This window comes from Leptidea sinapis, chromosome 34, assembly GCF_905404315.1.
Source record: "Leptidea sinapis chromosome 34, ilLepSina1.1, whole genome shotgun sequence".
Classification (NCBI taxonomy): domain Eukaryota; kingdom Metazoa; phylum Arthropoda; class Insecta; order Lepidoptera; family Pieridae; genus Leptidea; species Leptidea sinapis.
In genome coordinates, this window is record NC_066298.1 from 726,300 (window position 1) to 753,536 (window position 27,237).

Below are 27,237 nucleotides of genomic sequence, written 5' to 3' on the forward strand. Positions count from 1 at the left end.
TTTCATACGCACTATTTCACCACACTTGCGAGCAAAAACCAAACATGTATTGCACGGGTTATCCTACCTAAAATCGGCAGACCGTATCAATCGTCACGCCAGCATTAATGAAGTCATCCGCAGGGCATTTGCCGCTCTTAATATAGCAGCTGTTTTAGAGCCAAATGGTATTACCCGCCGCGTTGGCAAGCGTCCTGATGGAATGACGCTGGTGGCTTGGGCACGGGGAAGTACGCTGATGTGGGACGCGACTTGCGTCGACACTCTGGCTCCTTCTCATGTCAAGTTACGTCAGTTAATGCTGGGGCTGCTGCTTCGACTGCCGAACACACCAAGCGTCGCAAATATGTTGGTCTCAGTAAGTCAGATCTTTGTGCCGTTTGATGTCGAGACACTTGGCCCGTGGGGCCCAGAGGCGCGCAGAATGCTGAAAATACTATCTTCGCGTCTCAATATGGCTACTGGAAACCCAAGCGCTGGCAGCTATTTCGGTCAACGGATCAACCTTGCCATCCAACGCGGTAATGCTGCCGGTATTCTTGGTACGCTTCCATGTAATGATAGTTTTAATTTCATGTAGTCAAAGTATTGTAAATATTGTTATAAGATTTGTATTGTAAAATAAATCAGTAATATCATTATTATATTGTATTGCATAAATCGTTCAAACAAAATCTGAAAATTATAGAGAGTGACGCGCAAGTATTTTTGCACGCGCCAAATGAAGGTGATTGATTACATAATATAGCCATACAGTCTTCTACAAAATTATAATTATAAGTGATAAAATGCATATATTTTATAACAAATTATTGTGAATTATACATAATTTGATAATAATTAATTTTGTTTTCGTTTTAATTAGAGACATATTTATTTATACCAAAAATATAAATGGATTTCAACGTCATAATACCTGTATATTTATAATATTACTATGCACGCGTGTGTTATAGTTTGGCTTATGGCCGTAAGAACGACATAATAAAGCTAATATTAAGTCAATATTTTATCACTGCGAGCCATATTGATATAGGCTTTTGAAGGAAAGCTCATTTCATCTTACAATGGACCGAAAACGCATTTGTAATTATTATTTCTCTCACCAATACTGAATTGCTTCAATATGAACAAATTCTTAGTTGAATACGAGCAGTGGGCGCCACCGTACATCACAGACGCGTGCCGAGTGCCCTTACCTTCTCAGTAGCGAGCACTCCACACCAACAACTTGTATGAGTCTCGAATGCGTTCTCGAGAACCGCTTACATACTTCGCTAATTGAAGCTGAACTCGGCTTTATACGTAGCTCTGTACTACAGCTAATAAATAATAATGCTAAAAGGTGTTCTTGTGTTCCGTTTTACGTTCGGTCTATAAGTAATTGTATTGAGATTCTCTAGATATCTTGGAATTAAGGTCCTTTATCCCTTATATTGCTCCGTCATCTATTGCTTCTCCAATCTGAATTTCTTCGGATTGTGTTGCCAATTCAGTTACATTTTCATTTTGTATAAGTTGCTGTTCGATGAGAGTCTTATTGTGCTGCACGAAATACAGTTTCCTTCCTACCTGGAGTTAATGTAAAATGAATATGATATCCGTATTAAACGCGGTTCTTACGTTAGAACGTAATACTACGCTCAGCTAAACCCGACGAGTCAACTTCCGTGACTACTTTTATATTTTATTCGAAATATTATATCACGTGAATATGAAATAATGTAAAAGAATATTTTCTATTATTTTTCTATATAATAGATTATTATATTATTTTTTTGTACTTTAGTACAACATCTAAATGTACCTTAGCCACTGACCAAGGTACAATAATTGATTGACAGTGACCGAGGTACAACACTACTCGAACTTTTTTTTTTCGAGAAGTGTAAAATATGCTACTCCAACTTTAACAAAACGGTGGATTGGAAATAATTTGGGGTCTCTTATCTCGTTACTTTACGATTGTTTTAATACAAGTTTAAGAAAAGAACCAATAGCATATAAAAGTTTAGTGACGTGAAAAGTTTAAGACGTTTAAATGAGACTTCAAAGCATATTATAAATACTTACTTTTTTCCCCAAAAAACATTTTAACGTAGATAACACCAAACACCGGCTTAATGGCGGTACTTTTAAATTGAATAGTCAGTAGTGACGTGCAGAATACACTAGACAATAAAATTTTACACCGCGGAAATTTTTAGGCCTAGGCACACATAAAGCCAAGGTACAACCTACGCTCTATAACTCTCAGCCTAAGTCTATGGTTAAAATATAAGCTATATTTGAACCATCCACTGCTGGACAAAGGCCTCTTTCAAAGATCTCCACGACGATCAGTCCTGCGCTACCCTCATCCAACCTATTCCGGCGATCTTGACCAGATCATCGGTCCATCTTGCCTACCAAACACTGCGTCTTCCGGAACGTGGTCGTCAATCGAGGACTTTACTTCTCCAATGCCCATCTGCCCACTGCCACTTTAGTTTTGCAATCTTCTGGGCTATGTCGGTATGTTGTGATGCCACGCAGTATTTTGGGTTCAATCTAGAATGCTGAGCGACGCTGAATTGTATGACTTACCAACAGGTGAACATCTCCCTGGTTTAGTCACTTATTCTCACCATAAAAATATCTAGATTTATCTCGTAGTTCCCTCAAATAAATTATAAAATTTGTACAAAATGTTCTTCACTATCCCACAGATTATACATACAAGTATGTACATAATTATATAGATAGAAAACAAAGTTTCCAATGCTAATTACGTCCCGTTCCGTCACTTTGTCCTCGTCGGCATCCTTTCGTCCAAGTCCTTAATTGACAATCAAAACGCCCTTTACGCGACGCGAAACTTACTTAAGTCTCGTGCAGGAAAATCAGTAACGCAATAATGGGCGGGCGTAATAAGGTAATAGGGAAGGTCATCTTTGCGATCGAGCTCTCTCGCTGATCTAATTAAATAGCAATTCTCTACACCAATAAGTCTTCCGTTTTGAAGTCCTCTGGCGGAGGCCGCACCGGAAATTTATTTAACGCGGCCTTTGCGTCTGTGACATGCCTTTGATAGCGTCTAATTCAATTCTGATAGCTGGACTGCGAAGCATATTCTTTACAGAGCTGTTGTATGTATATGGGTTCTATAATTTCCTTCACTTTTTACAGAGAAGCGCAAATTTATTTGTGTCAAGCACAGACTTAGGATATTACAGTATGAAGACGATCTGACAGTCAATCTATATATCTATACAGTATGTTAGCTGGTGGTTTAATATTCCTAATAAGTGGTAAGATCATGCCATAAGTGTGGCTGACTATTTAAGACTTGTCAATCAAAATTGGTTGTAGTAACAAAAGATTCGCCTGCCTTTTCTTTATTGCTATGTATCCGTTAGAGATCAACAAGTACTTGAGAAATCGTAAACAATCAACCACGCTTGGAATAAGCGGTTTAGTATTTTGAACAGTATACTCATTAAGTATACTAGCAAACCACTAGCTAACGCACACATTGACAAATCAAAGTTGTTCACGTAATATTAGGCTGTCAGGTCGTCTATTCGCTAGCAGCTAGTATCTCTCGTTAGAGAGTAGTATATTCTGTGGCTTGTAAGTAAGCTAGTATTTTCTTTGATTAACGCGAGTGTTACATTTTTAAATAAAACACTTTTAAAGGATTAAAACGCGCGTAGATTTTTGCGTAAAAGTTACATTCTTCTCGTGAAAAATTTTTTTTCATCTACAGTGGGGACTGTAGATGAAAAAAAAAACCCCCTGAAAATGAGATCTGAAAAGGTCGTGAAACGTCGGGTTAACTAAAATAAAAATGTAACTTTTACGCAAAAATCTAATGTTAAGACAGTTACAATTACACGCGTTTTAATCCTTTAAAAGTGTTTTATTTAAATAGTAAGTAAGCTCTTGCAAATCTAAGCAATTATTAAAACTGAAAAGTAAATTTTATGAATGATGGGGGACTCGAACCCGCGACCTTTCGCGTTCCGTGCGAGTGCTCTTTCCAACTGAGCCAAACGTTCGAGTGACAAGCGCCAACAGTTCATAAAATCTTGTATGCTTTATTGAACTCTCAGGTTGTAGCTTCATCTACAGGATCTACTTTACAGTTGATAACCTGCTCAACTCCAATATTTGCATATTAGGAAATTGACTTGTGATGTCGCTCTTGCAAATCTAAGCAATTTTGTTTTCAGTATTATTTGTGTAATAAATCCAGAACTGAGGGTTATCACTTTAAAAACATAACAAAATAACTATGTATGTACTTATTACTTATTTAGTACTTTTTAATTTGCATCGCTACTATTTTGACATTCGCCATCTCGGTTTTTATTTGGTTATAGGATTTTACAACCAGCGTCCACTCACAACTAACTCCTACGTGCAGGGTACCCTACAGGCATGTAACCAGACCTCTCGTTACCAACTAACTCTAGCTGATGTTATCTTATGTCACTGAGAGGTGACGTTAAAAACATCCGCAACGCGTTTTAAAAAGGCGAGGCAAGATCAGCCTATCTCCAGCCTAAACTTAACCCTTTTTAAGATTTTCAGCTAAATCGATTTGAGGTCAGCTTAAATTGGTAATCATTAACTTTCATCATAAGTTTTACTGATATCTTTCATCCTCGAAATAAATATAAGCATGATGAATACAAACATATTTGATTTAACTATTGTAACATTGTAAATGTGAATGAAAAAGTCATATACTTAAAATTACGTGAGAATTAATGAAGCATCTGCAAAAATATCAATGGCCCAGGCATTTTAAGATAAATAATAATTTCCAATAGAATTGTTGCATCCCTAAGATTAATAGATTCTTTGGCACAATAATGCAAAAGATAATTCTTACTTCATAAAAATTTACGTGTCGGACTGTTTTAATTTTTTCGCTTCTAACTGTCGGATTTGTATACCTACTAGGCTGTTTGCGGCTTAACTAAGTATATTATGATTTATCCGTTTTAAGGATTTTTTAAAAATAGAACATACTTACATAAATAAAAAAAAATTACAAAATATAGAAACACAGAGAATTATGATATAGTTATTATTTAATACTAATTTTCATCTAGAGTCAAAAATCAAGGATAAAAAATTCATAATATGTATGGGATATACATAACAGCGAATATTTCCTCGGGTTGCCCGCTAATTGATTTTATGCGTACATCGTTGGTCATTCACTATCAATCACCCATGCGTCCAGTTACAACAGAAAGCCATAATCGTTACCTTATACAATCCCCGCGCTTTGGCACCTCGAAGGAACCTTTTCAAAAAATGCGTGCTTGCGTGACGTAAGCAGGATGCAAACCTTACTTTTGAATGGCGATTTTTGACTGTGCCGTCATAGTGACGTAGTGATTAAAATGGCGGCCTATCTGATTCTCTACGCGCTTGAATATCTGAAAATATTGTGATTATTAAACTACATGTAGGTATATTATATTTTTAATTACGTACTTTTTTAAAAACTCTACGACCTATTAGCCCAGTGGCTTTGTAACACGTTCCACTGAGTTAAATTTCTGAGTTCGAATCCCGATAGATGTAATTTATATTATTACAAGTGCTGATCCAGCAAACGTTGTTTGCGCCTACTTAATGTATGAATTGTCATATTTAATGAAATATCATTGACTGAATTATTTGTACTGCGCATTTAAAGATATTTCTAAGTCAACAAAATATATTTTCCAGATAAGTTATAACCATAAATTATATGGTAAACCTTCTTCGAAACACCTTGCATCTTATGGTATAAGTCTTATTCCGTTTGGTTCAGTGGTTAGCGCAGTATAACCGAAGAATAATAGTGAAGATAGTGAATAGCGATTTAAATAGTGACAGGCTTTGCCTAATTTGGATAATTGGATGAATGAAATTTTGCCACTAATTGGGGAAAATATTTATTTTCTTGCTTAAAAAAATAAACCTAAAATAAAAGCAATTTATGTGTAGTCAGTTTGTGATATTGTTTTAACGCAGGATACTTAAGACTCACGTATGTAAATGTAGGTTATATAAAATCACATAATATATATCGACTGATGACCGCTTATGATAAGTTGAGCCAGCGGTGGTGTGTTAGTCCAGCATATTATTATTAGCTTTTCAGGTACAGGAAGATCACCATCGGAAATTAAAGCTGAAAAGATCTATAGAGTGTACTTCAAAGAGGATGTAAATAGTAGATACGTAATTAGAGGCTGGACTGACTAAGTAAAAATTGAAATTTAGTTTAGTATGAAACCTGCAGGGAGATTTGACATAAGTTTAAAATAGTAATTACAATATAGCGACGAAGTTAAATCCGGCTAAGTTTAAAAGCGTACAGTTGCCTATAACGTAGTGGATTTCGGCTATCTCTCTTTAACAAGATTACAGCCGTCATCTATCAATCGCTCCATCACTCTTAGATCAATCACTGCACGTTTTATAGAATCGCTTTTTTCTTATAGAGTTTCGTTTTTTTAAAGTGAAACTTCTTTAGAATCGTTGTGATTTGAAACCCAATGAAACGAAAAAGCGAGACGATAGAGACACAAACAGGTAAATGTATAGGATTCAGCCGGCGAGAGAATGAGATAGCAGATAGATAAGGAAAGCAAGTCTGTTGTTACTGTAACTGTTTTATTTAATAAGTCGTAAACAGTCAGCCAAGCTTGACATTAGCTCCTTAGTGTTTTGAATATTAAAGCACCAGCTTTTCGCACACATTGTTAAATCTAAATTTATTGTCAAAAACAAATCAAATTTGGTCACGCATTATCGGGCTGTCAGGTTGTCTATACGCTAGTTATAAAGTCATAAAAGGCATATATTTTCTCAAAATTTATTCTTTTAGAATTCATTTTGATGTCATTTCTAATATACTAGATACTACTACCGCTTCGGAAACAAATGGCGCTGACAGAAGAAGCGGCGCAGGAAACTCTCCTAGCATTCGTTTTTTACGCTCATTTTAATAAAATACACAATATTGTACTTTTATTGTTATTGCTATAAAATAATCATAACCCAGGCTGTCCGATCACTTAGATATTCAGCTGTGGAGTAGTAGGATTTACGACAGAGCCTATATTCTATCCCCCTTATTCATAATAGTCTGCTAACTTAAAGCATTGCTAATTCTCACTCTGTCTTCTTCTATTGACCTAAGTCAGAATGAGAAAAAACACTCTTTAGCGGCTGTTCGAAGGTAGCGGACCATTATGAATACGGGGGTATGTCTATAATAAAAATCAGACCTGGCAGTATGCCACAGATGAGAAATAGAGAAAAAACGAATATAGTATTAAGTTCGAAGATAGTTCCATAATCTAATAAGCTTAGGAATGCTTTTAGTTATGTATTTCGAAGTAGGAAATCTGAAAAAGATTTATATTAACGGCCTGTCTCGAAGCATTTATGTCGGGAATGGCATTACGAAGCAATAGGCGCACTTCCAGCTTAAATCGAAACAATATTGATAAGAATCTGTCCGTAGAGGATGATTTAATACTGAACGGTGGAAATCTCATAATACCCAATCATCCGATACCGGAGGGACACTTGAGTATCAGATGCTATTATTATTCCCATTTCTTGAGTCCAGTTGGGACTTCAGATATTTCAATTTCAAAAAAATCTTCTATATTTAATTAATATTGTCGTTTCGTCTTTACTAATATTATAAAAAGGAAAGATTTGATAGTTTGCATTGAATATGCTCCGAAACTACTGAACAGATTTGAAAAATTCTTTCACTGGTGAGAAGCTACACTATCCCCGGCTGACATAGGCTATATTATATATTTTTTTAAATTGGGATCCTAACTAAAACTCCAATAATGTAACGCAAGCCGTAAAAAAATACCTAAAATATTCTTTAGATCGCGTGCGCTGCGAAAAGTATTGATGATGGAATATAATAATGTACTACGACTTTGCAGAACACATCATTATTTACGAAAAGTGTCGCGACTTCAAACATATACGTTTTGTGTTGTTTTATATTAAAAATTTAATTGAATTTCGCTACTACGCTTAGACCTGTGTGTAGGCGGACGAAGTCGCGGGCTATCAGCTATTTGTAGTTAGTCTACTCGCTGTGTGCCACATTTCACCTGTGTATATTAATGTTGTAATAGTACCTACTATATAATAGTACTTATGGCTATTGTATAAAAAATGGGTTAGTTAACAAGCTCAAAAACGTGTTTATTCTCAATAAAGCTCTTAAAAATATGAGCGATGGTTCATTCAGTTTGGAATGACGTCTAGAAAAATGTAACGTGTGTACAAATTAAAAATCCCAATTGTTATTAACAATTTTAGATGAAAAAAAGAGAATATTCAGTTTTTTTATTAAAAACTCAAAAACAATTAATATTTAATTGCAATTATTGCTGAAAATAGGTCTCCGCGCGGCCGTTAATATTAATTGCAATTTTTTATTTGCTAGTACCTACATACTTTTGATACATTTCTAGACGTCATTCCAAATTGGATTTGCTATAACTCATATATTTAGGTGCTTTGTATAGAATTAACATGTTTTTGAACTTGTTAACTTGCCTAGGAAATAGTACTTATATATAATATTTGCATCCTGGACTTTGTATTTATATCTATGTATACGTAACTAACAAAAATAAATCCGAACAATCAGACATAGAATACTGTAAATGATACAAGTCTATATGTTTGGAAACAAAATTTAAAAACCAACCCAAACAATTATTATTATTATGTTTATTGTGATATTCCGACGGTACATTTTAGTTTCCTACTGTACATTTTACTTTAGCTTCAAAGATTGCCGACGCTACTTATACTAGAATTGTTAGAAACTTAAGACTCTCCGGTCGAGTAACGGCGGATAAGCATTCTTCATCCCTTCATCCCCTCGACCTGTTGCTTCCGGCAATAAAGTAACTTGGCAACTCCCTGCCACCCCTCCCTGACTATATCAAGATTTATTGCGACTTAAGTTCAATTAAGTAAGTAGAGTAAGCAAGTAAGCATCTATTCATTGCACAACACATACCATAATATATAACTATTATTATTAACAAAATATAAAATAAAAGTATAAAGTAAAGTAATTATGTCATCAAAGCATTTTTGGAATTGACCATTTCCAGCACTGATTTCAGAACTCAGTAGGTACCTACTAAGTCGACCTGTTGACAGCAGCCGTAGAAAACGCGGTTCCTTTTGTTATAGATCTTAAACATGACCGTCTTAAAAAAAGTGGAAAAAGAGAAAACATTGCGTGCGTACAAAGTACACATGTCAGAAGTAAAACCTGCATGGTGCATGAACCTCTAAACTGCATATGAATTCCTGTTTTTTTTAAAACATAGTTTTTCTTTAAAAACATAGTAAATAAGATTTAATATATAATATTATGTGCGCATTTTAATAAATATTACCATAGTTGTAATAATATTATTAAATAGGCTAATAAAATTATATTTAGAAATTAGAATTATATAAAAATTGACCTCTAAATTAAGTTGAGCTTCCTACGCCGGCCGTTTGGACAATAAGGCAACAATCGGATATAGCAACACAATGTGGGATCATGACAAGCAGTCGACATTTAAATCCCAGGTGATAAGTATATTAAGAAAGAAGCAAGAAGACGAATACAAAATTTAAATATGAACTATACATAGAATACAGGCTCCTAAAATGTGTATATATGTATATATATATATATATAGGTAAATGTGTATAATATAGATAGTAGGTATAATATATATCTTAGTGTATTACTATAATATGTATAGGTATATATTATTATGTATCTTTAATTATATTATACAAATGATTTAGGTTTTCTTTAGTGTTAATTCCGCCAATATTTGTTTTTAAAACAATTCGACACGTGTTTCGCCTCTACACGAGGCATCCTCAGGACGTGTTGTCTCGCCAAAATCTGGCACGAGACTCAAATGTCTCGAGGCGTGTGTCTAGAGGCGAAACACGTGTCGAATTGTTTTAAAAACAAATATTGGCGGAATTAACACTAAAGAAAACCTAAATCATTTGTATAATTATGGATTTCCGCAAAGTAACGCCTAATTCAATAAATTTTCTTTAATTATATTATTTTTATTAATTTTTTTTATATATATGACACTATTACTATTACTTATAAATATTATTTTTAATCTTAATTTTTAAGCATTAGTAGTATTAAGCGTAGATAACGCAATATTGTTAAAAATCAGCGGAACACGTGGTTTAGAATACATGTATTATATATAATTGTTATAACTTATTATCTACACATGTAATTGTATTTCTGTTTGTGTTTTTCCAATAAAATAAATAAATAAATGTCTTACGGTATTCTGGTCTTGGAAGTAGAGACTCATCACAAAATCTGTTTAAAGGAATAAATATACTATACAGTGCCATCAGAATATATCAATCAATATATTATGTATACTAGGAAAAATATGCATATAAATATGTTAAGAAGTGTGTACTGCACAAATTCAGATCTAGAAATAAACATAAAATTGTCATACCCTGTTTTTCAGGTTAATAAGACATTTTTACGGGTTACCTGGTGTTAAGTGATCACCGCCGCCCACATCCTCTTGCAACACCAGAGCAATCACAGGAGCGTTGCCGGCCTTTAAGGAAGGTGTACGCGCTTTTTTTGAAGGTACCCACGCCGTATCAAAGTTCCTTGAAAACCGTACTGTGGAGGACCGTCACACATCCAGATGGTGGGGATGATATCCTAATTTGGGGCGTGTCGTGCGAAGGTGAAACAGCTCTTCGGAAAATTCCATGTGATAAATGCGGTAGAAGACACACAATGAAGCGACGTCTCTATGTAACGCCAATTTGGCTTTGCCCGCCAGATGATCACGGAATTGAGAATGTTTGTCGTGCGGTACTTTGCATAACATCTATAATTCTTTTATAACTTTTTGTAATTATTTTTTTTTCATTTTCATTTTAAATTCAATAAAAAATATAAAAGTAGTGTAAACTGTAGATTAGTGTGTTAAGTACGTGTCATTGGAACATCTTATGCAGTTTAACCACGAGTTTAACGGAAGAATCTCATTTAACAATTGAACCTTACAAACGTCATTTCTATGTATAGAGTTAGTTTCTAATTTTCTGAAGTGTTAAGGAGGATCCGTTATGGCAAAGCAATGCAATTTCGTTCCACACAGATGAGCGCTTATTACTGAGCCATCGAGTGCAATTATATTATAGTAAATTTTATAGTTTTTTGTTAGTTATAATAAATTATTAGAATTTAGTTTTTTTCAAATAATGCTGCTTGAAATAGACACTAATGTCTAGAAAATTAAATCCCAATATAATTATCCAGTATGGAGCAGTAGCTCGACATCAGAATTTAAATAAGAGTTATATTGAGAAATTAATTTCAACATGAAAAATACTGCAAAATTAAAAAATCCTGCTCCAGTGCTTTGTTCATATTATCACAGAATTATTTACAAAAAAAAATTTCATAATATGATGTAATTTATGAACTTAATTGTTTAAAGTTTTAAAAAATATAATAATTTTTGTTTAATATCCTATAGAGTCCTCTTAAATTATAAACGTCTAAGCGTTAAGGAACATAGATAATTTTGTGTGTTATATTATTTTTCTTTTTCGACTTAATTTTTTTTTTATGAAATGTTAATGTTATCTTCTTCTCAACGTTAAACCGAAAGCTTAACGTTGCATTAGCTAAGGGCTTAAAGAAAAAGTATATAATATCTCTATTACGAAATTGTCTTTTTTTTTGGGAGAAATCCTTGAAAACCTCATAATTTACTGACCCATATACATACATAAATCATAATCAATACATCAACTAATTGCTAACACTAATATGTGCTTAATTTAAAAAATAAAACTCATTCTTTTAACCTTGAAACATTATAATAATAACCTTTTCTATCAATAATCACCGTATGATCTATCTATAATAAGTATCCTGCGATACTTTTCGAAATGTAATATTATCTAGGAACAATTCCCAAGACATTGTAAAGCCGGTACGCGGCGGTAAGTCGCAGAATGAGGCTAATTGTAATAATTGCCCTTTTAAGTGACGCTTTTACTTTGAAGCTTTTATAAAACTGGAGACAGTATAGAGGAACTCGAGCCAATTGAGACCCAGTTAAATGCCTTGTATTGTAGTTGATTTAATATCCCAATGATCGACGTTCCGTGAGGGGGTTAAAAGTTTTCGAAATTAAAGTAAAGCATGGCTTTTTTAAATATTTTAATTTCACCGGTTTTTTTCGCTGTTGTCGTCCGTAAATACCGTACCGTACCGTACCGTCCGTGTACCGTTTGTATACTTTTAGCCGTTGTCTGTGAGAAAGATATTATTAAATTTTATCATCCAATACAATACTCGAACTACTTGGCAATTTTTTTTTATGGAAAAGGAGGACAAACGAGCGTACGGGTCATAATAACACCAGAGGTATCACAGGAACGTTGCCAGCCTTTGAGGAAGGTGTACGCGCTTTTTTTAAGGTACGCGGTGTCGTATCGTCCCAGAAACACCGCACAAGGAAGTTCGTTCCACAGCTTTGTAGTTCGTGGAAGAAAGCTTGAAAACCGCACTGCGGAGAACCGCCACACATCCAGATGGTAAGGATGGTATCCTAATTTGTGGCGTGTTGTGTGAAAGTGGAATTGGGCGGCAAGAATCAGGTGAAACAGCTCTTCGGATTACTCCTCTTGATAAATGCGGTACAAGACACATAATGAAGCGACGTCTCTACGCCAAGTGATCCAGCCGTTTACAGAGCAACCTGTTCGAGCTGTTCTGCGTTGCACGCGGTCAACTAGGTCGAGCTGATACTGGGGTACGCCAGACCATAGATAAAAGAAATACTCCATGTGAAACACATAACGCATTCGCTGTAAAAGTTCGGCATCTAAAAGATTTTTTTTCAGGTGCATTCTTGGTACCATATTGCATCATGTTGGTGGTTGGCGGGATTCCGTTGTTCTACATGGAGTTGGCGCTGGGTCAGTTCCATCGGAAGGGTGCCATCACTTGCTGGGGCCGACTGGTACCACTTTTTAAAGGTAACTTTACTCGAAAGAGAATGCTTTTTAACTTTTTACCAGTGGGAAACTCCTTTGCAACAGGATGCCGGCTAGATTATGGGTACCACAACGGCGCCTATTTCTGCCGTGAAGCAGTAATGTGTAAATATTATCGTGTTTCGGTCTGTAGGGCGCCGTAGCTGAAATTACTGGGTAAATGAGACTTAACATCTTATGTCTGTAAGGTGACGAGCGGAATTGTAGTGCCGCTCAGAGTTTTTGGGTTTTTCAAGAATCCTGAGCGGCACTGCATTGTAATGAGCAGGGCGTATCAATTACCGCTTTACGTCCAGCTCGTCTTGTCCCTTATTTTCATAATGAAAAATAACTAGGTGGTGTTTGTAAATCTTAACAGTGTTGTTTTCATTAGTATAGAACATAGATACTACAGTTTACGACTTTAATTTGCGGGAAGTCACACATAATGTATGGACATACTGAATTATTACATTTGTACCTATCGTAATTGATGTTTTTGTAATGACATAATCGCAATCCGGTGTTATACATAGGTAAATATATTAAATATTTTAATTCATAGTTTAAATTAGATTTAATAACATATAAAATGATGAAGAAATGAATTCAATCGCTCAAATAACAAAATAGTTATAAGGATTCTAAGTACTTCATCTACTATTCTGATTAGATAGAGATAGCTATAATAAAATATGACGTCAAATCTCAGTTTTTCCATAGTAGCTCTATATAAAACAATTTGCGAGATAGAGATAGAAGACCAACGTCACTCCAAGAGATTAAATTCTTGTAATCTTACAACTTAATACGGTTAGATAGAGCCTCTTTCTGTTAGGGAACGCAAGAAAACAGGCCAAGTTTATTACTTTAGTGTACATAACAGCTACACGATTTTTAGTCGCTTTGTTTTAGTGTGCGTGCGTTGCTGTAAATAGAGGTTAACAGTGCGCCGCTATTTTATTGACGTGTTCACAGCTGTCACAGTCTATCTAGATTAATCTTACTGATTATCTAAACCTGTAACTTTGTATTTCTCTATTTCACTTAAATTATTCTTTCTGTGCATCATTACTTTAATCTTATGATCAAATAATAAAAAAAAATGAGTTAAGTACCCAATTATGTCACTTTCCAAATAAAGAATTGTCTTTAAATCGTGAAACAATTATACTACACTTTACATCACGATGTAAACACGAAATGTCTGACATCATAATTCATGTGATTTTGTTTTTTTTTTTTAATTTGCTACCCGAATATTAAACCCCGAAAGAGGTCTTTTATCGACCAAACTACGCCGACACCCTAGTTATGTCCCAGGGCCATTATTTGTACAGTCAAGTAACTGATCCCAATATAATCTGGGTTAAATTTTATACATAAAAATACAGATTTAATTTATAAACGATGCGGGACTCGAACCCGCGACCTCTCGGATTAGTTCCAAGCGCTCTTACCAACTGAGCCAACTCGAACGGTTGGTCCAAAAGTTAGGGATATCAAGCAAACAGTTATGCTTAACGATTTTTATCTTTATGTAAAGGCGGAATTTACACATACAGCCTATATCCACCTTCAAGGTCCATTAAAAGTATGCGTTCAGGTAAAAAAATTGTAACAAAGTCGAGCAAATGCTCTCTCGCAGTCGGTCATTACACGCTGGATCTGAAAAAAAAGCTCAGAAATTTTTACCTTTAAAAACTGAGGGAAAACCCTTTAGAAATATGGCTCCAATTCATTCCAATATATTACTTCTTGCAAATGTTATTATCTATATCATTCGGCGTAATTCTAAAGCACTTACGTCCATAATTGACACCATTTCTTGGCACCCCTAAGTGCTCGCCATACGCTTTTCAAAGGCTCTGCAGATTTGCGGGCCGGCTTACGTTCAGCGAATTCATTTTAGTCGATTGTCACGTCCTTAGTTGAGTGGCTTCTACGATATGATTTTTGAAGAGGAATAAAATTGGTAATGGAGTGGAAATAATTCTTTTTGGATTTGGTACAGTTCTTATAGAAGGTGAATAGTGTTATGAATATTGAAATGGATTATGGATGTGGCAATTTTTATTGCTATTTAGTTTTTAAATGTTACTTCATACTTACTTCAATATGTTATTGATAACAATAAGTAAAGTAAGTGCCTATAGGTTAAATATTAAAAAATAATGTTGTAATTATGTTAATGCCGTACATCGCTTGTTAATGCAATATCTATGAAACATTTAAACCGATTTGAATGTGGTTCTTACTGATGTACTGTGGCAAGCTCTTGTACTCCTACGTAATATGTTATACGTTTTGTTATATATTTATTTTAAAAAGGATGTTCAAGAATATGTGTTAGTCAAAAATTGATAATTACGTATCAAAAGTATTTTTATGAAACATCTATTTCAATATAGATATTTAAATTAATCATGCATTTTATGAGACTACGTGTTAAAGAGAATTATAAAATAATTTTAGTAAAAGCATATTATATAATAAAAATGGGGAACCGGAGCAAGTAATACGTTTGTCTTGTATTGTCTCTAAGTCTACTGCTTTTTGATTTTATTTATAACTAAATTTTAAGAAAATTTTACAAATAGTACATTAGCTACTGCAGCGGCCAGCAAGGAAGCCTAGTTGTGGCCAAGGCTTGAATAGTACTTTTCTCAAATAATGCTAAATTAAACGGCTCTTGCAGCGTCCTGAATTTCAGTTGGCTGTAAGGATTATTCTCAAATGATGTCGAACAGTCTAATACATAGTAACAAGAAATAATAAGCAACCCTGAAAACATGTTTACAAAACATCTAAGCACATCAAGGTCTAGAATCAATTACGCCGGTACGTACCTATCGAATTCACGCGAACATTCGACGTTCGACGTGACCTTTCTTCTCTGCATAATTTCTCTCTCTCCTGCAGTACCAAAAGAATCAGAAGAGCGTTGCCGGCCTTTTAGGTGTTGTACGAGCTCTGAAGAGAAATGTTAATATATACTCGTTTATTTTTTATAAGGCATAGGATACGCGGTGGTCTTGATAGCATTCTACGTGGACTTCTACTACAACGTCATCATCGCGTGGGCGCTGCGGTTCTTCTTCGCCTCGTTCACCACCATGCTGCCGTGGACCAACTGCAACAATGAGTGGAACACGCCATCGTGCCAACCGGTAATTTAATATTAAACTCTAACACCAATAAACAAGTTTTGTATAAAAAATACATTAGCTTGTATAGGGCCTTTTTTATTATCAAGTGTTTTCCTCATACGGGTTTTTACGAAAAAGTTTACGACTGGTCAATCAAAACCATTACATCAAAAAATTCGCTTTTCTTTTCTATATTGCTGTGTCTTGGTTTGAGATGTTCTTCTCTCTCGCACGAGGTGTTTGTCTATGTACTATACTACATATTAAAATAGACTTACAAGTCAATGGTTGAAAGCCCGCTCAACCTCAATAAAAGCATGTTAGGAAATCAAGATATCGCTCTTTCAAATATTTATCTAAACTTCCTAAAAGATTTTTTAAGAGATTTCCCTCCCCTCTGGGATTGTATTTTAAAATTTTTATCTATGATTTTAGGTGAACTCTTGGCTAATTTGATTATATTGTATTGTAAGATTTTGTTCCCAGTTCGAAGCAAACTGGACGGCGAAGGATAACAAGACGAATACATTGAATAACCCTCAAGCTACTCCATATACATCAGCTGCTTCCGAATATTTCAAGTAAGACTATTCAAAACTATGTTTTCTTTTTATTTAAATATTATATCAAGATGTTTTAAATCATGAGTATACTCATAAGAATTTTTCACTATCAGATAACTCATACCATAAGAAGTAAATTAAACTAATTTTGTTTAGGAAAATAATCAAATATTGCGCGAAAAAAGTTATTATGGCGAACAGATCCGTTTAAATGGCCAATGGTGTTGTTGTGTATGGTAGCTCGTAAAATTATGAAATTGATCGTGTTTTCTGATATAATTTGCCTATACTTTTTCATTACAGCCGGGCGATTCTGGAGCTGCAGGGTAGCGAGGGTCTTCACGACTTGGGCGCCATTAAATGGGACATGGCACTGTGCTTGCTGGCAGTCTACATCATCTGCTACTTCTCGCTTTGGAAGGGGATCAGCACCTCCGGCAAGGTACTCTTTTAGTTAATTTATGATTTTCTATGATTCTCACACTCTTGCATATATACAAGCCCTTTTTGTACAGGATGCATGGAGACAGAAGAAACGCTATAGAACATGCTTATACGCAGAAGCATATTCGAATCATCATTTTAGCCGAATGACGTCCACTGATGGACAAAGGCCTCCCCCAAAGATCGCCATAAAGATCGGCCCTGCGCTGCCCTCATCCAACGATGTCCGAATAATGGACACAAATACTCCGAGCTCCAGCATCGTAACTGCTAGCTTTCTAGGACGGCCTGTGCTGGTTGAAGTAAAAAGAAATAATAATAAATAAACGATGAGCTGATAAGCACAGGCTATTTAAAGAATAAATTTTATTGTAGCGCAATTTTATTAAAAAAATAGGACCACAAAATTTCGTGCGCCTGTTCTTTTTAGATCAGACGCTCTCATTTCGAATCATATTTTGGATTAAAATATTTGAATTTGATTTTGAATATACCTACATACGATTTTGTCCACGACAACGGACAACTGTTTTGCTACGCCCCATATATTATGATATTCTCTGGCATCGTCTTCTGGCATGAACACTTTCGTAGATCTCTCATACTTGATATTTTCAGTACAACCCCTATCCAACTTTAGGTCCACTACCTTAATTATGATCAAAATAAAAAATTACTAGATAAATAATTGTTTTTTTTTCCAGGTCGTGTGGTTCACGGCACTTTTTCCATACGCTGTTCTACTGATACTGCTGGTTCGTGGGATTACTCTACCTGGCTCTGCTACCGGCATTGAATATTATCTCAGTCCAAACTTTGAAGCTATTACTCAACCTCAGGTACCTTAATACATTAAAAACCTTAAGTTATATTAGTAACAAACCTTAATATTACAATTTCCTCGATTTAACGCGCAATTCCCTAATACACCCTTTTAATAAAATACAAAATCTACATTATGAGCTCTTTTTGGAAAAAACTTCTCAAAAACGTATTTTTAATAAAGCGTATTTAAACTTTATTATATTCAGGTGTGGGTGGATGCGGCTACACAAGTGTTTTTCTCTTTGGGTCCTGGTTTTGGAGTCCTGCTAGCTTACGCTTCGTACAATAAGTACCACAACAATGTGTACAAGTAAGTTGAATAGTGTATGAATGAATGAAAAGTCTATTGCACTAACACTTATGTTGCAATTAATACATAAGAGTTATTGGTCGTACAAATAGGCGACTTTGTCGCTACTCAGCGATCTCTTCAAGATAAGAAGTTCTAATCCCAACTACTCTATCGGGATGTAAAGCCTCTTTTCTGCCCGAAGAGCACCTATTAAAAGGTTTAATTATATATATTATAAAATATTAACAAAATTAATTTACCGTTAGCGTCGTACATGTCATACATGTACGTACACGTCGCGTCATTGTCGGTCTTTACATCTGATTATTCTTTTCATTTTATATTCTATTTATAATTCATTAATACCACTTTTGAAATTTTACTTTTCACTCATGAAATAAAATAATTGAACATAAGAAATTGAAGGTTAAATTATTAACTACCACATATTAATATAACGGCTCCAACCATTTGCCTCACCTAATAATGGACGATGAAACAAAAAAAAGGATGGTACAGAAACGTGATGCTGTCTTGCCGTAACTGACTTCCGTTACGCCAACTTCCGCTGCATTTTTGTCCAGTTACCTCGTCGGGCTTAAAGAAGTTTTACTTAAAAAAAAGCGCCTACACTGAACGCCCCTAAAATACCCATAACGATTATGAAATTCCTCTGGTAATGCAATAGATTTGTGGTGGTGATCACTCACAATCTGATGACGCGTTTGCCCGTTCATCCTCCAATTCCATAAAAAATAAATCAGCAGTCTTCACTGACTCTTAATTTAAAGCAAATATTAATTACAGGGACGCCATTCTCACCAGCGTGATAAACTCGTGCACATCATTCGTTGCCGGTTTCGTGATCTTCAGTGTGCTGGGCTACATGGCGCACGCGTCTGGTAAGGAAGTGAAGGATGTGGCAACGGAAGGTCCAGGGCTGGTGTTTGTCGTGTACCCAGCAGCTATTGCAACGATGCCCGGCTCCACGTTTTGGGCGCTGATTTTCTTCATGATGCTGCTTACTCTGGGATTGGATAGCTCGGTAAGAATCTAAGCTACTAAATCGTGGTGGTTTTTTGGGTCAAGGAAATTAACACAAGTCGCACTTGAGGTTTCCTCGTCTCATTTAAAAACCGTAAATTGTAGGTACACCCAATTGAAATTCAAATATTTTTATTCAAAGTAGGATTTAAAATCACTTATTGAACGTCAAAAACTACCACGCATTCAAAAGAGACTGCCTCAGACCTGAGAAGAATGGGCGCAAGAAACTCAGCGGGCTTTTTTTTAATATAAAATATGGATTACAATGGTATTAAACAGTGGTATTATAATATTAATTAAATATCATTGAGGTACATCATAGTAAATAAATCTTACCTAAACTAGAAAAAGAAGAAAAATAAGAAGCTTACCATCAAGTGAGTTATCCAAAACGTATAATTAAATATCGTTAAATTAATTTTATACAATTGGAGAGAAATTATTTTTATTTATTTAACTCATAAACTGTTATTTCAGTTCGGTGGTTCGGAGGCAATAATAACAGCACTCAGCGACGAGTATCCCCCAATTGGACGTCATCGAGAAATATTTGTCGCGTGCCTGTTTACTCTGTACTTCATCGTAGGATTAACTTCGTGCACCAAAGGAGGATTCTACTTCTTCCAACTCCTGGACAGATACGCTGCTGGTTACTCAATACTTGTCGCCGTGTTCTTCGAGGCTATCGCCGTTTCTTGGATCTATGGTAAGCTTTAAAAACTTTATAAGCCTCTTTTTATTTTTTTTATCTAATAAAATTTAACATCGTAGTATGGGTAAAAGTGGATTTCATATTAAAAAATTACAATAGAAGGTTTAACAAGAACTGTGTTTTGTTTATTGTATTTTTTGTTTTATCATGAAATCATTTATAGGTTGTTTATTAATGACTAACCATTTCATGTTTTCCTAACATGGTTAGAAATTTAAGTACATAGTTGCCTTTCCAATGTACAACTTAATATTAACAACTCTTTAATAACTTTAGGTACAGAAAGGTTCTGCGAAGATATTCGTGATATGATTGGCTTCAAACCTGGACTATATTGGAGGATCTGTTGGCGTTTCGTGGCGCCCGCTTTCTTACTCTTCATCATAGCATACGGCCTCCTCGACTATGAACCTCTACAGTATGAAGGCTACGTATATCCTGATTGGGCTAATGTTCTGGGCTGGGCTATAGCTGGCTCTAGTGTTATCTGCATACCAACTGTGGCCATTTATAAAATCTTGACAACCAAGGGTACATTTTTTGAGGTAAGACTTAAATTAATTATATTTTAGTATTACAATTTAAGCTAGCCAAAACTTTGAATATGCGTAGGTAGAGATAGCCATGAAGGGTAGCCACGGGGGAAAATACCTACAGTATTTGCCCCCGCACAGAGCAGTGGTCGAATTTATTGTGCAGGTTTATAGTTGAGTAGTTACCTACAATTTATGATGCTGCGCGACTGGTAGATGCTGAAAACGCTGGGTACGATCTGCGCATTTCACCCCTAGCCCTCTGTTAATAAGACCATCGAATTGATCATCTTTTACTTACTTTGGGAGAAATATACAAGTTACACTGTGATGGGGTCCAGGTAATGCAGGGATCAAAGGCAATATGAATGATGACTGAATGCACTGGTAACTTGCAAGGATTGGTGCCAAAGATACTCAGTTTGGCCGTTAACCCTTATGTGATGTCCGAAGGAGTATTGTTAAATCAACCCTTGACACCTCATGTTCACAAGAGTGTAATAAACTCTGGAGCAACACTCCGAGTTTAACCCATTACAAAAGCCTAATCTAAACCTTTAACAAAAAGTCTGCACATGAGGTAAGTAGGTAGTAGGTAGGTAGTAGCAGGGAAAATGTCTTATGCATCCTATATAGACCCTAAGAGGCACTGCAGATAAAACAAACACCTCAGGCCTCAGGAATTGCAGAGCGTTAGATTCTGAATAGTGATCCTATCTGAATGTGATCCTGTAATGCGTAATCTCTTTGGCAAGACCAATTTTTCAACCACTTGAGATACGTCAGCACATTAACTAATAACCATCATGCACTTATTTTTGTTCCCAAATATAATGTAGAAGCGGAATATTTGTTAAAACTTTATCTGTTTTAAATCCAGCGGCTCCACATCCTCACAACTCCTTACGCAGACTCTGAACACAGTGCAGTGAACGGTATGATCGTATCGGAGAGCGGCGGTGTCAGGCTCACGTCGGCTGTGACGACCCCTGTGACGCCGCCGCCGACAACCTCGCCGCCTTCGAACTCGCCGACTCAGCCCGCGCTCGTCTGAACGCAGCTATCCTTCGACGTCTACTATGTTTAGAAATTATTTAATTAAATATAAGTTTAGTCATTATCAATAGGTCCTCAAATTTCAGCAAAAATATATTTTTTGGGATATACTATTGAGTTTAATTAGGTACAATTTTTTTCTAAAAATCAAATGGAGACAAAATAGAAGGAAAATTTTAAAAAGAAGGAAGAAGGTTGCGCTTCTGTAGTTCTTAGTTATATATACCTAGTGCACTTTTTTCGTTTTAATATTCCTGTATTTTAATATCATGCCGTATTTTGATACATCTCACCAAACTATGGACTCAATCGCACGGGGCCCATCGTAATGTGTGAAATGTATCAACGTAGATTTTTATGTGTTGTTACTGTTAAAATATTAAGTTTACATTATAAATTATAAGTATTTACTATTTATTAAGATACTCAAATGCTTTATAAGAAATATACTTATTAATTTAACTTAGTAAATCAAGTTATATTTTGTATTGCGAGTTAATTTGGGGCTTCCAGTAACCTTTATATCTTTTTACCCACCTACTCATGTATAGATAAAGGAAAATAATATTAGGTTAGGATAGTAAGAAGGCAGCGAGCTGCTGCTATTTGAAGAAATAGTTTTCATAATATATTAATTGGGTATGGATCAGGTATCTACCAGTTAGTTGTAAATTATAATCTTATAAGAACTAGTAGGGGCTACTAAGTGTGGAGGCGACGAAGACAAGCATTTCATAACTAATCATAACATAAATAAGAACTACATGACACGTTCTTATTTGATTACAATAATAATGTATACCGCTTATTATGTAAGAATTATATTATCTTGATTATATAAAATATGCTTTAGTGATATTGTAATATAAAAAGAAACCTGTAATTGAAAATTATAAAATAGGTACGTAATCCTTTACAATTCAGCTGAAAGGATTTTTATAATTCTTCTTTAGATTATATATACATAATATGTACTCAATATCTCTTTAACTACGGATGTAGGATAGTATAAGTGTAAGTAAAATACATTCAGTAAAACGTCATTAAAATAGATTAGTATATTTATCTACGTACTGAAGCAAAAGGTTGATGCTGGAACAAATAGAATAGTGATATAATAAACCCACTGTATGATTTACCCAATACCCAACTCCCCAAATTTCAAATTTAAAATATCGTTTTGCTTTATAGTCTAATATTTTTTCAAGTTTAACAAATATCGATTCACGATCCTATCATTGAGTTTCAGTTCCAAATTGAAAAGTGGTTTTAGAAAACTTTCTTTAATGATAATAAAATAGTTTCCTTGCAAGAAATTGAAAATTATATTAATTAGTTATTATGGTTATCCATCCAACCTAATGGATGAATTATACGAAAATCTACTTATTAAGTATCTATACTGTCATTGTTGTTTTTAAAATAATTGATTCAACAGTTATAATTTTAATAAGAATTATTTAGGTAGATATCTACTATCGCAATAAAAAATATTGCTTCTAAAAATATTATCTTTTGAATGTCTTACATAGAAACCTAGGTACTTATAATGTTCTTTGCAGGAGTTCAGTCTATCTGCAACTAGCTAGAATAAAGCGTAGAATTAAAATTACCCTAGAATAACATTTTAGTCATAATTACAATGTATTTTAGTGATTTCTTTCATCCGCAAATGATTGAGTGAATTTAGAATTTTATGCTGAAATTTCGATTATTCTCTAGCTAGACTGCTTAATTTTGAGTAGAGTTGGGTGAAATTGGTTATGTTTTGTTCATCGGTGATGCAAATTTACGGAAATACGAAATGAAAAGCAACAGAATTGTGGCAGGAGTTGCGAGTAGAGAGACGCTAATATTTTTTTTTACTGGTGTTAACAAAAAAGTATTTTGTGCTAAATGCCAGATTACATAAATATTATTCAGCGTTTTAATATTATATTACTAACCTAATATAATTATAAGAATTAACGTTTGAATAGTTAAAAAACAAGATGCTGTGTAGATAATATCTAGTAGAGATTAGATGTTGAGATTAGTTTCAGATTTATCTAGGTGTTGTTCAGAGTTCATATACCCACACAATGTAGGTGGTATAAAGTTTATTATCAGCATTTTAAATATATATACAATACAAACCTTTAGAATTTAATTAAGTAGGTACTTATAACTAGGTATTATTTTACTGTTACTGCTTGTAGCTGTAGTATCATAGATATAAACGGTTCTAATTGTTGGTTCTATACTAGTAGAGCAATAATTTATGCATGGCTTTGAAATTTGATCTCAAATAATTATGAAGTATTGTTAATTATATCTAGAATCATCATCATAGTAGGTATCATTCTAATATGCTATGGAGACGCTATTCTTTTGTCAACCATAGACAAGATGTTATACTTATATTTAATATAGTTGGCCTAGTCCAATGTTTAAAAACTAATAATCAATATTCATGTTTATCTATCGATGTTTTTGTAGCATATAATTATCATAAGCGAGCTGTTTTATGTCGGTATTGCAGAAGGAGTAATACGTTATCTGTGATCGAATGTGTTTGTCACTGTCTTTAAAACTGTGTAGGAAAGCTACAAAATGTACTTGTTGACGGATTATGCTTTGAGACGCCTTGTGCAATACGGGCCTAAATAATATCGAATACTTTAAAATTTAAAATAGATGTTTTTCTCTCGATGTTGTGAATGTAGTTAAGGTGCTCCATTGTGTAATCGCGTGTTACTTTAATTTTATTTTGTTTTACTATTCGTCACTCCGATATGGGCAATGCGGATTGATGAATGGTATAATAATTAAATGTTATTTAATTATTTGAAGTTTGTAATGTAATAGCGCTCCACACCAACAGTCTCACGATGTGTATAGCCCCGCGCGTTTCAACTCTACTCCCTGTTCCAACAGGGACGGAACTTTCTCATATTATTAACATCTGCGTGACGTCACTAAGATGGCCTGCAGTACCCATGATATCGCGCGGGGTTTATAGTAGATAAGGATTTTATCTTCTCTTTCTCTTTATAATAATAAGAATAATACGTTCTTGAAGATTTCTTGTGTAGTAGATGTAGAACAATTTATAACCGTAGGCAATTCCTATAATTAATGTGAATCCCTTCCAATGCTTAATTTTAATAAATAACTTGAGATATTTTATATTATTCTAGATTTAATGCTTTAAATGTAATCAATTGTCATACCAGCCATAATGATAATTGATTTGTAGAATAAATTTATTTGTAATATTAACGATTCTGTTTTATTTCTACGTGGTTATATAAAATTGGTATTTCCGGTCTTCACTAAGAAACATTTTCTACAATTTTATAATCTATTTCACACGCAGTTCATACGTATCCATCAGTATCGCTCATCTCAGAGTCTCGAACTGAAAAGAGTTTGATTCTACAATCGACTTGAGCCTTCTATATTAATTTGTGGCATATTTGTGTTCAATCACTTTTGGGCCCTAGTTTCTGAAGGACATACCTACTGCTTCACGAAAGATTGTACCAAATACTTGCAACGTGAGTTGAAGCCCAAGATACTTTTCTTTCCTCTTATGACTGCCACAATGATCATATTTTAAAAATAAACGTTAAAAATAAAAATTGTTGGGGCGTGAATTGATTTGGACTCGCTTCTGATGGATGAGTTACCGCAATCTTGCAGGCATCTGCTTGGATTCAATCCCCTTCATCGCGGTGGCGAGTGACCGCTAGGTAACCCCCTTGAACTTCTACGGAGATGGCATCGGCCCAGGCGGTTAAAATGTATTGGTAGCCAGGTCTTCCGTGATCACCTTCGAGTCACTGATCCTGCGTAAAGGTCGGGCCAATGAAGGAACTGAGAGAGTTGAGACTTGAGAGTGATTATCCGTCTGATATTTGACTTTGAGTTTCGCTTTGATCATCAATGTTCAAAGTGAAACTCAAAGTCAAATAAATTTTATTCAATTAGTCTTAAACTAAGCGCTTTGGAATCGTCACTACAAATATTTCTTTTAAATTACTAAATTTACCATATGTTCGTAAATAGTTGAGCTCGTAATATAAGACACCAACGGTCACTCTTTCATTCAACGGTGGTCAGGATACTATGTCACTATGGCATAAAAAGAACTGCGCTCAATCTTCTGATTTCATATCTAAACAATAGAATTCAGAAAGGCGACGTAAATGGCAGGAGATCTCCTGGGACGTTTCTCAGTATGGGGGTACCACAAGGGTCTATTCTTGGGCCGTTCCTCTTTCTTATCTATAATAGAATAGTGTTTCATATTATACACAACGAGTGGTTGAACAACACTTCGAAATTTCCGCCCCGATAACGGGGAAGTTCTATACTAAAGATTATAGAGCCCAGACACCCTTGTCTAGCTCTGATTTCCCTAACACATTCTAGTACGTTGCGGAGCAGTTCAGAAGTAAAACACTTGTAGGGCTAAAGGTTTCTAATATTAGGCTGGCTGTTTAATTGAAATCATGATTATTAGTTACCTATAAAATATAGTAAGATCTCTCTGTAGCTGCCATAGTGCAGCTGTTATAGTTCATTATTATAATAAACATTTTTATCTTGTAAGAGAAAAATACGGTTAAATGGTGTTTACAATGAAAATAGAAACAAAATGAAATAAATTAGGTTATTCCAAGGATATTTAAAAGTATAGATAGGTTACCTAGACAACATTCGATGTTTGAAAATGATACACAAACGCACACATGAATAACATTGCATTAGCACACTACATTACGGTTACACGTCAAAGAAGGATAGTAAATGCAATTATGGAAAGCGAAAAAGATATAAGTCTAATTTGCTAATTGCTTCGTATTTGAGTAACAAAAACATAGAATAATTTAACAGATATCATTTTTACTGTACACCGTGATTTATGCCTAAATTACGATTCGTTATAAAGTAGTAAAACTACATTGAAATTATATTAATTTTATAAAAAAAATATTGATTATAATATATAGCTATATTGATGATGTAAATTATTTGTACATAAAATAATAAAAAACATACACACATATCCAAACAAAACCGAAATGTATTAACAATAAGGGTTCCATTTTTACAATTTTACTAAAGACGGCTCCCAAAAAGTTTTAAGTTTACAATTATTATTTCTTCTTTATTATATTATTTATGAATGTCTTTTTGTTGAGGGTTTATTACAATAAGATATGGGAGAAAAATAAAATGATCCATTGATTCTTCTGCAGTTAGCAAGGAATATAGTCTAAGAGCAGTGTTATTGAAAAAACCTTCCTCCTACCTTAGCAAATAGCACTTACAGTCTACGTCCACTACCTACCCTAAAACTTGTTTTTGTAGTTTTGATAGTTCAGCTACCTATATACGCACTTGTTTATTAAAATATATCTCGTATTGCATTCACTGCAACAAGGCCTTTTTTATATCATTTCCTAAATTGTTAAAACAAAAAATAGACTACCTCGATCTTCCCGCAGCAAACAGGGTA

General features: G+C 34.6%; 1 protein-coding gene across 1 annotated transcript in view; it reads left to right on the forward strand.

Annotated features, from left to right (window-relative positions):
* Positions 1-23,649, forward strand: part of LOC126974861 (sodium-dependent dopamine transporter) — a 41,029-nt gene extending 17,380 nt beyond the window's left edge. Inside the window, exons 3-12 of the mRNA XM_050822554.1 lie at positions 12,979-13,113; positions 16,126-16,280; positions 16,746-16,840; positions 17,126-17,264; positions 17,971-18,105; positions 18,298-18,401; positions 19,191-19,428; positions 19,908-20,136; positions 20,419-20,687; positions 21,556-23,649. Coding sequence (XP_050678511.1) covers positions 12,979-13,113; positions 16,126-16,280; positions 16,746-16,840; positions 17,126-17,264; positions 17,971-18,105; positions 18,298-18,401; positions 19,191-19,428; positions 19,908-20,136; positions 20,419-20,687; positions 21,556-21,729 — 1,673 coding nt within the window. The 3' untranslated portion in view covers positions 21,730-23,649. The remainder of the gene's footprint in view (positions 1-12,978; positions 13,114-16,125; positions 16,281-16,745; positions 16,841-17,125; positions 17,265-17,970; positions 18,106-18,297; positions 18,402-19,190; positions 19,429-19,907; positions 20,137-20,418; positions 20,688-21,555) is intronic.
* The last annotated feature ends 3,588 nt before the right edge of the window (positions 23,650-27,237 follow it).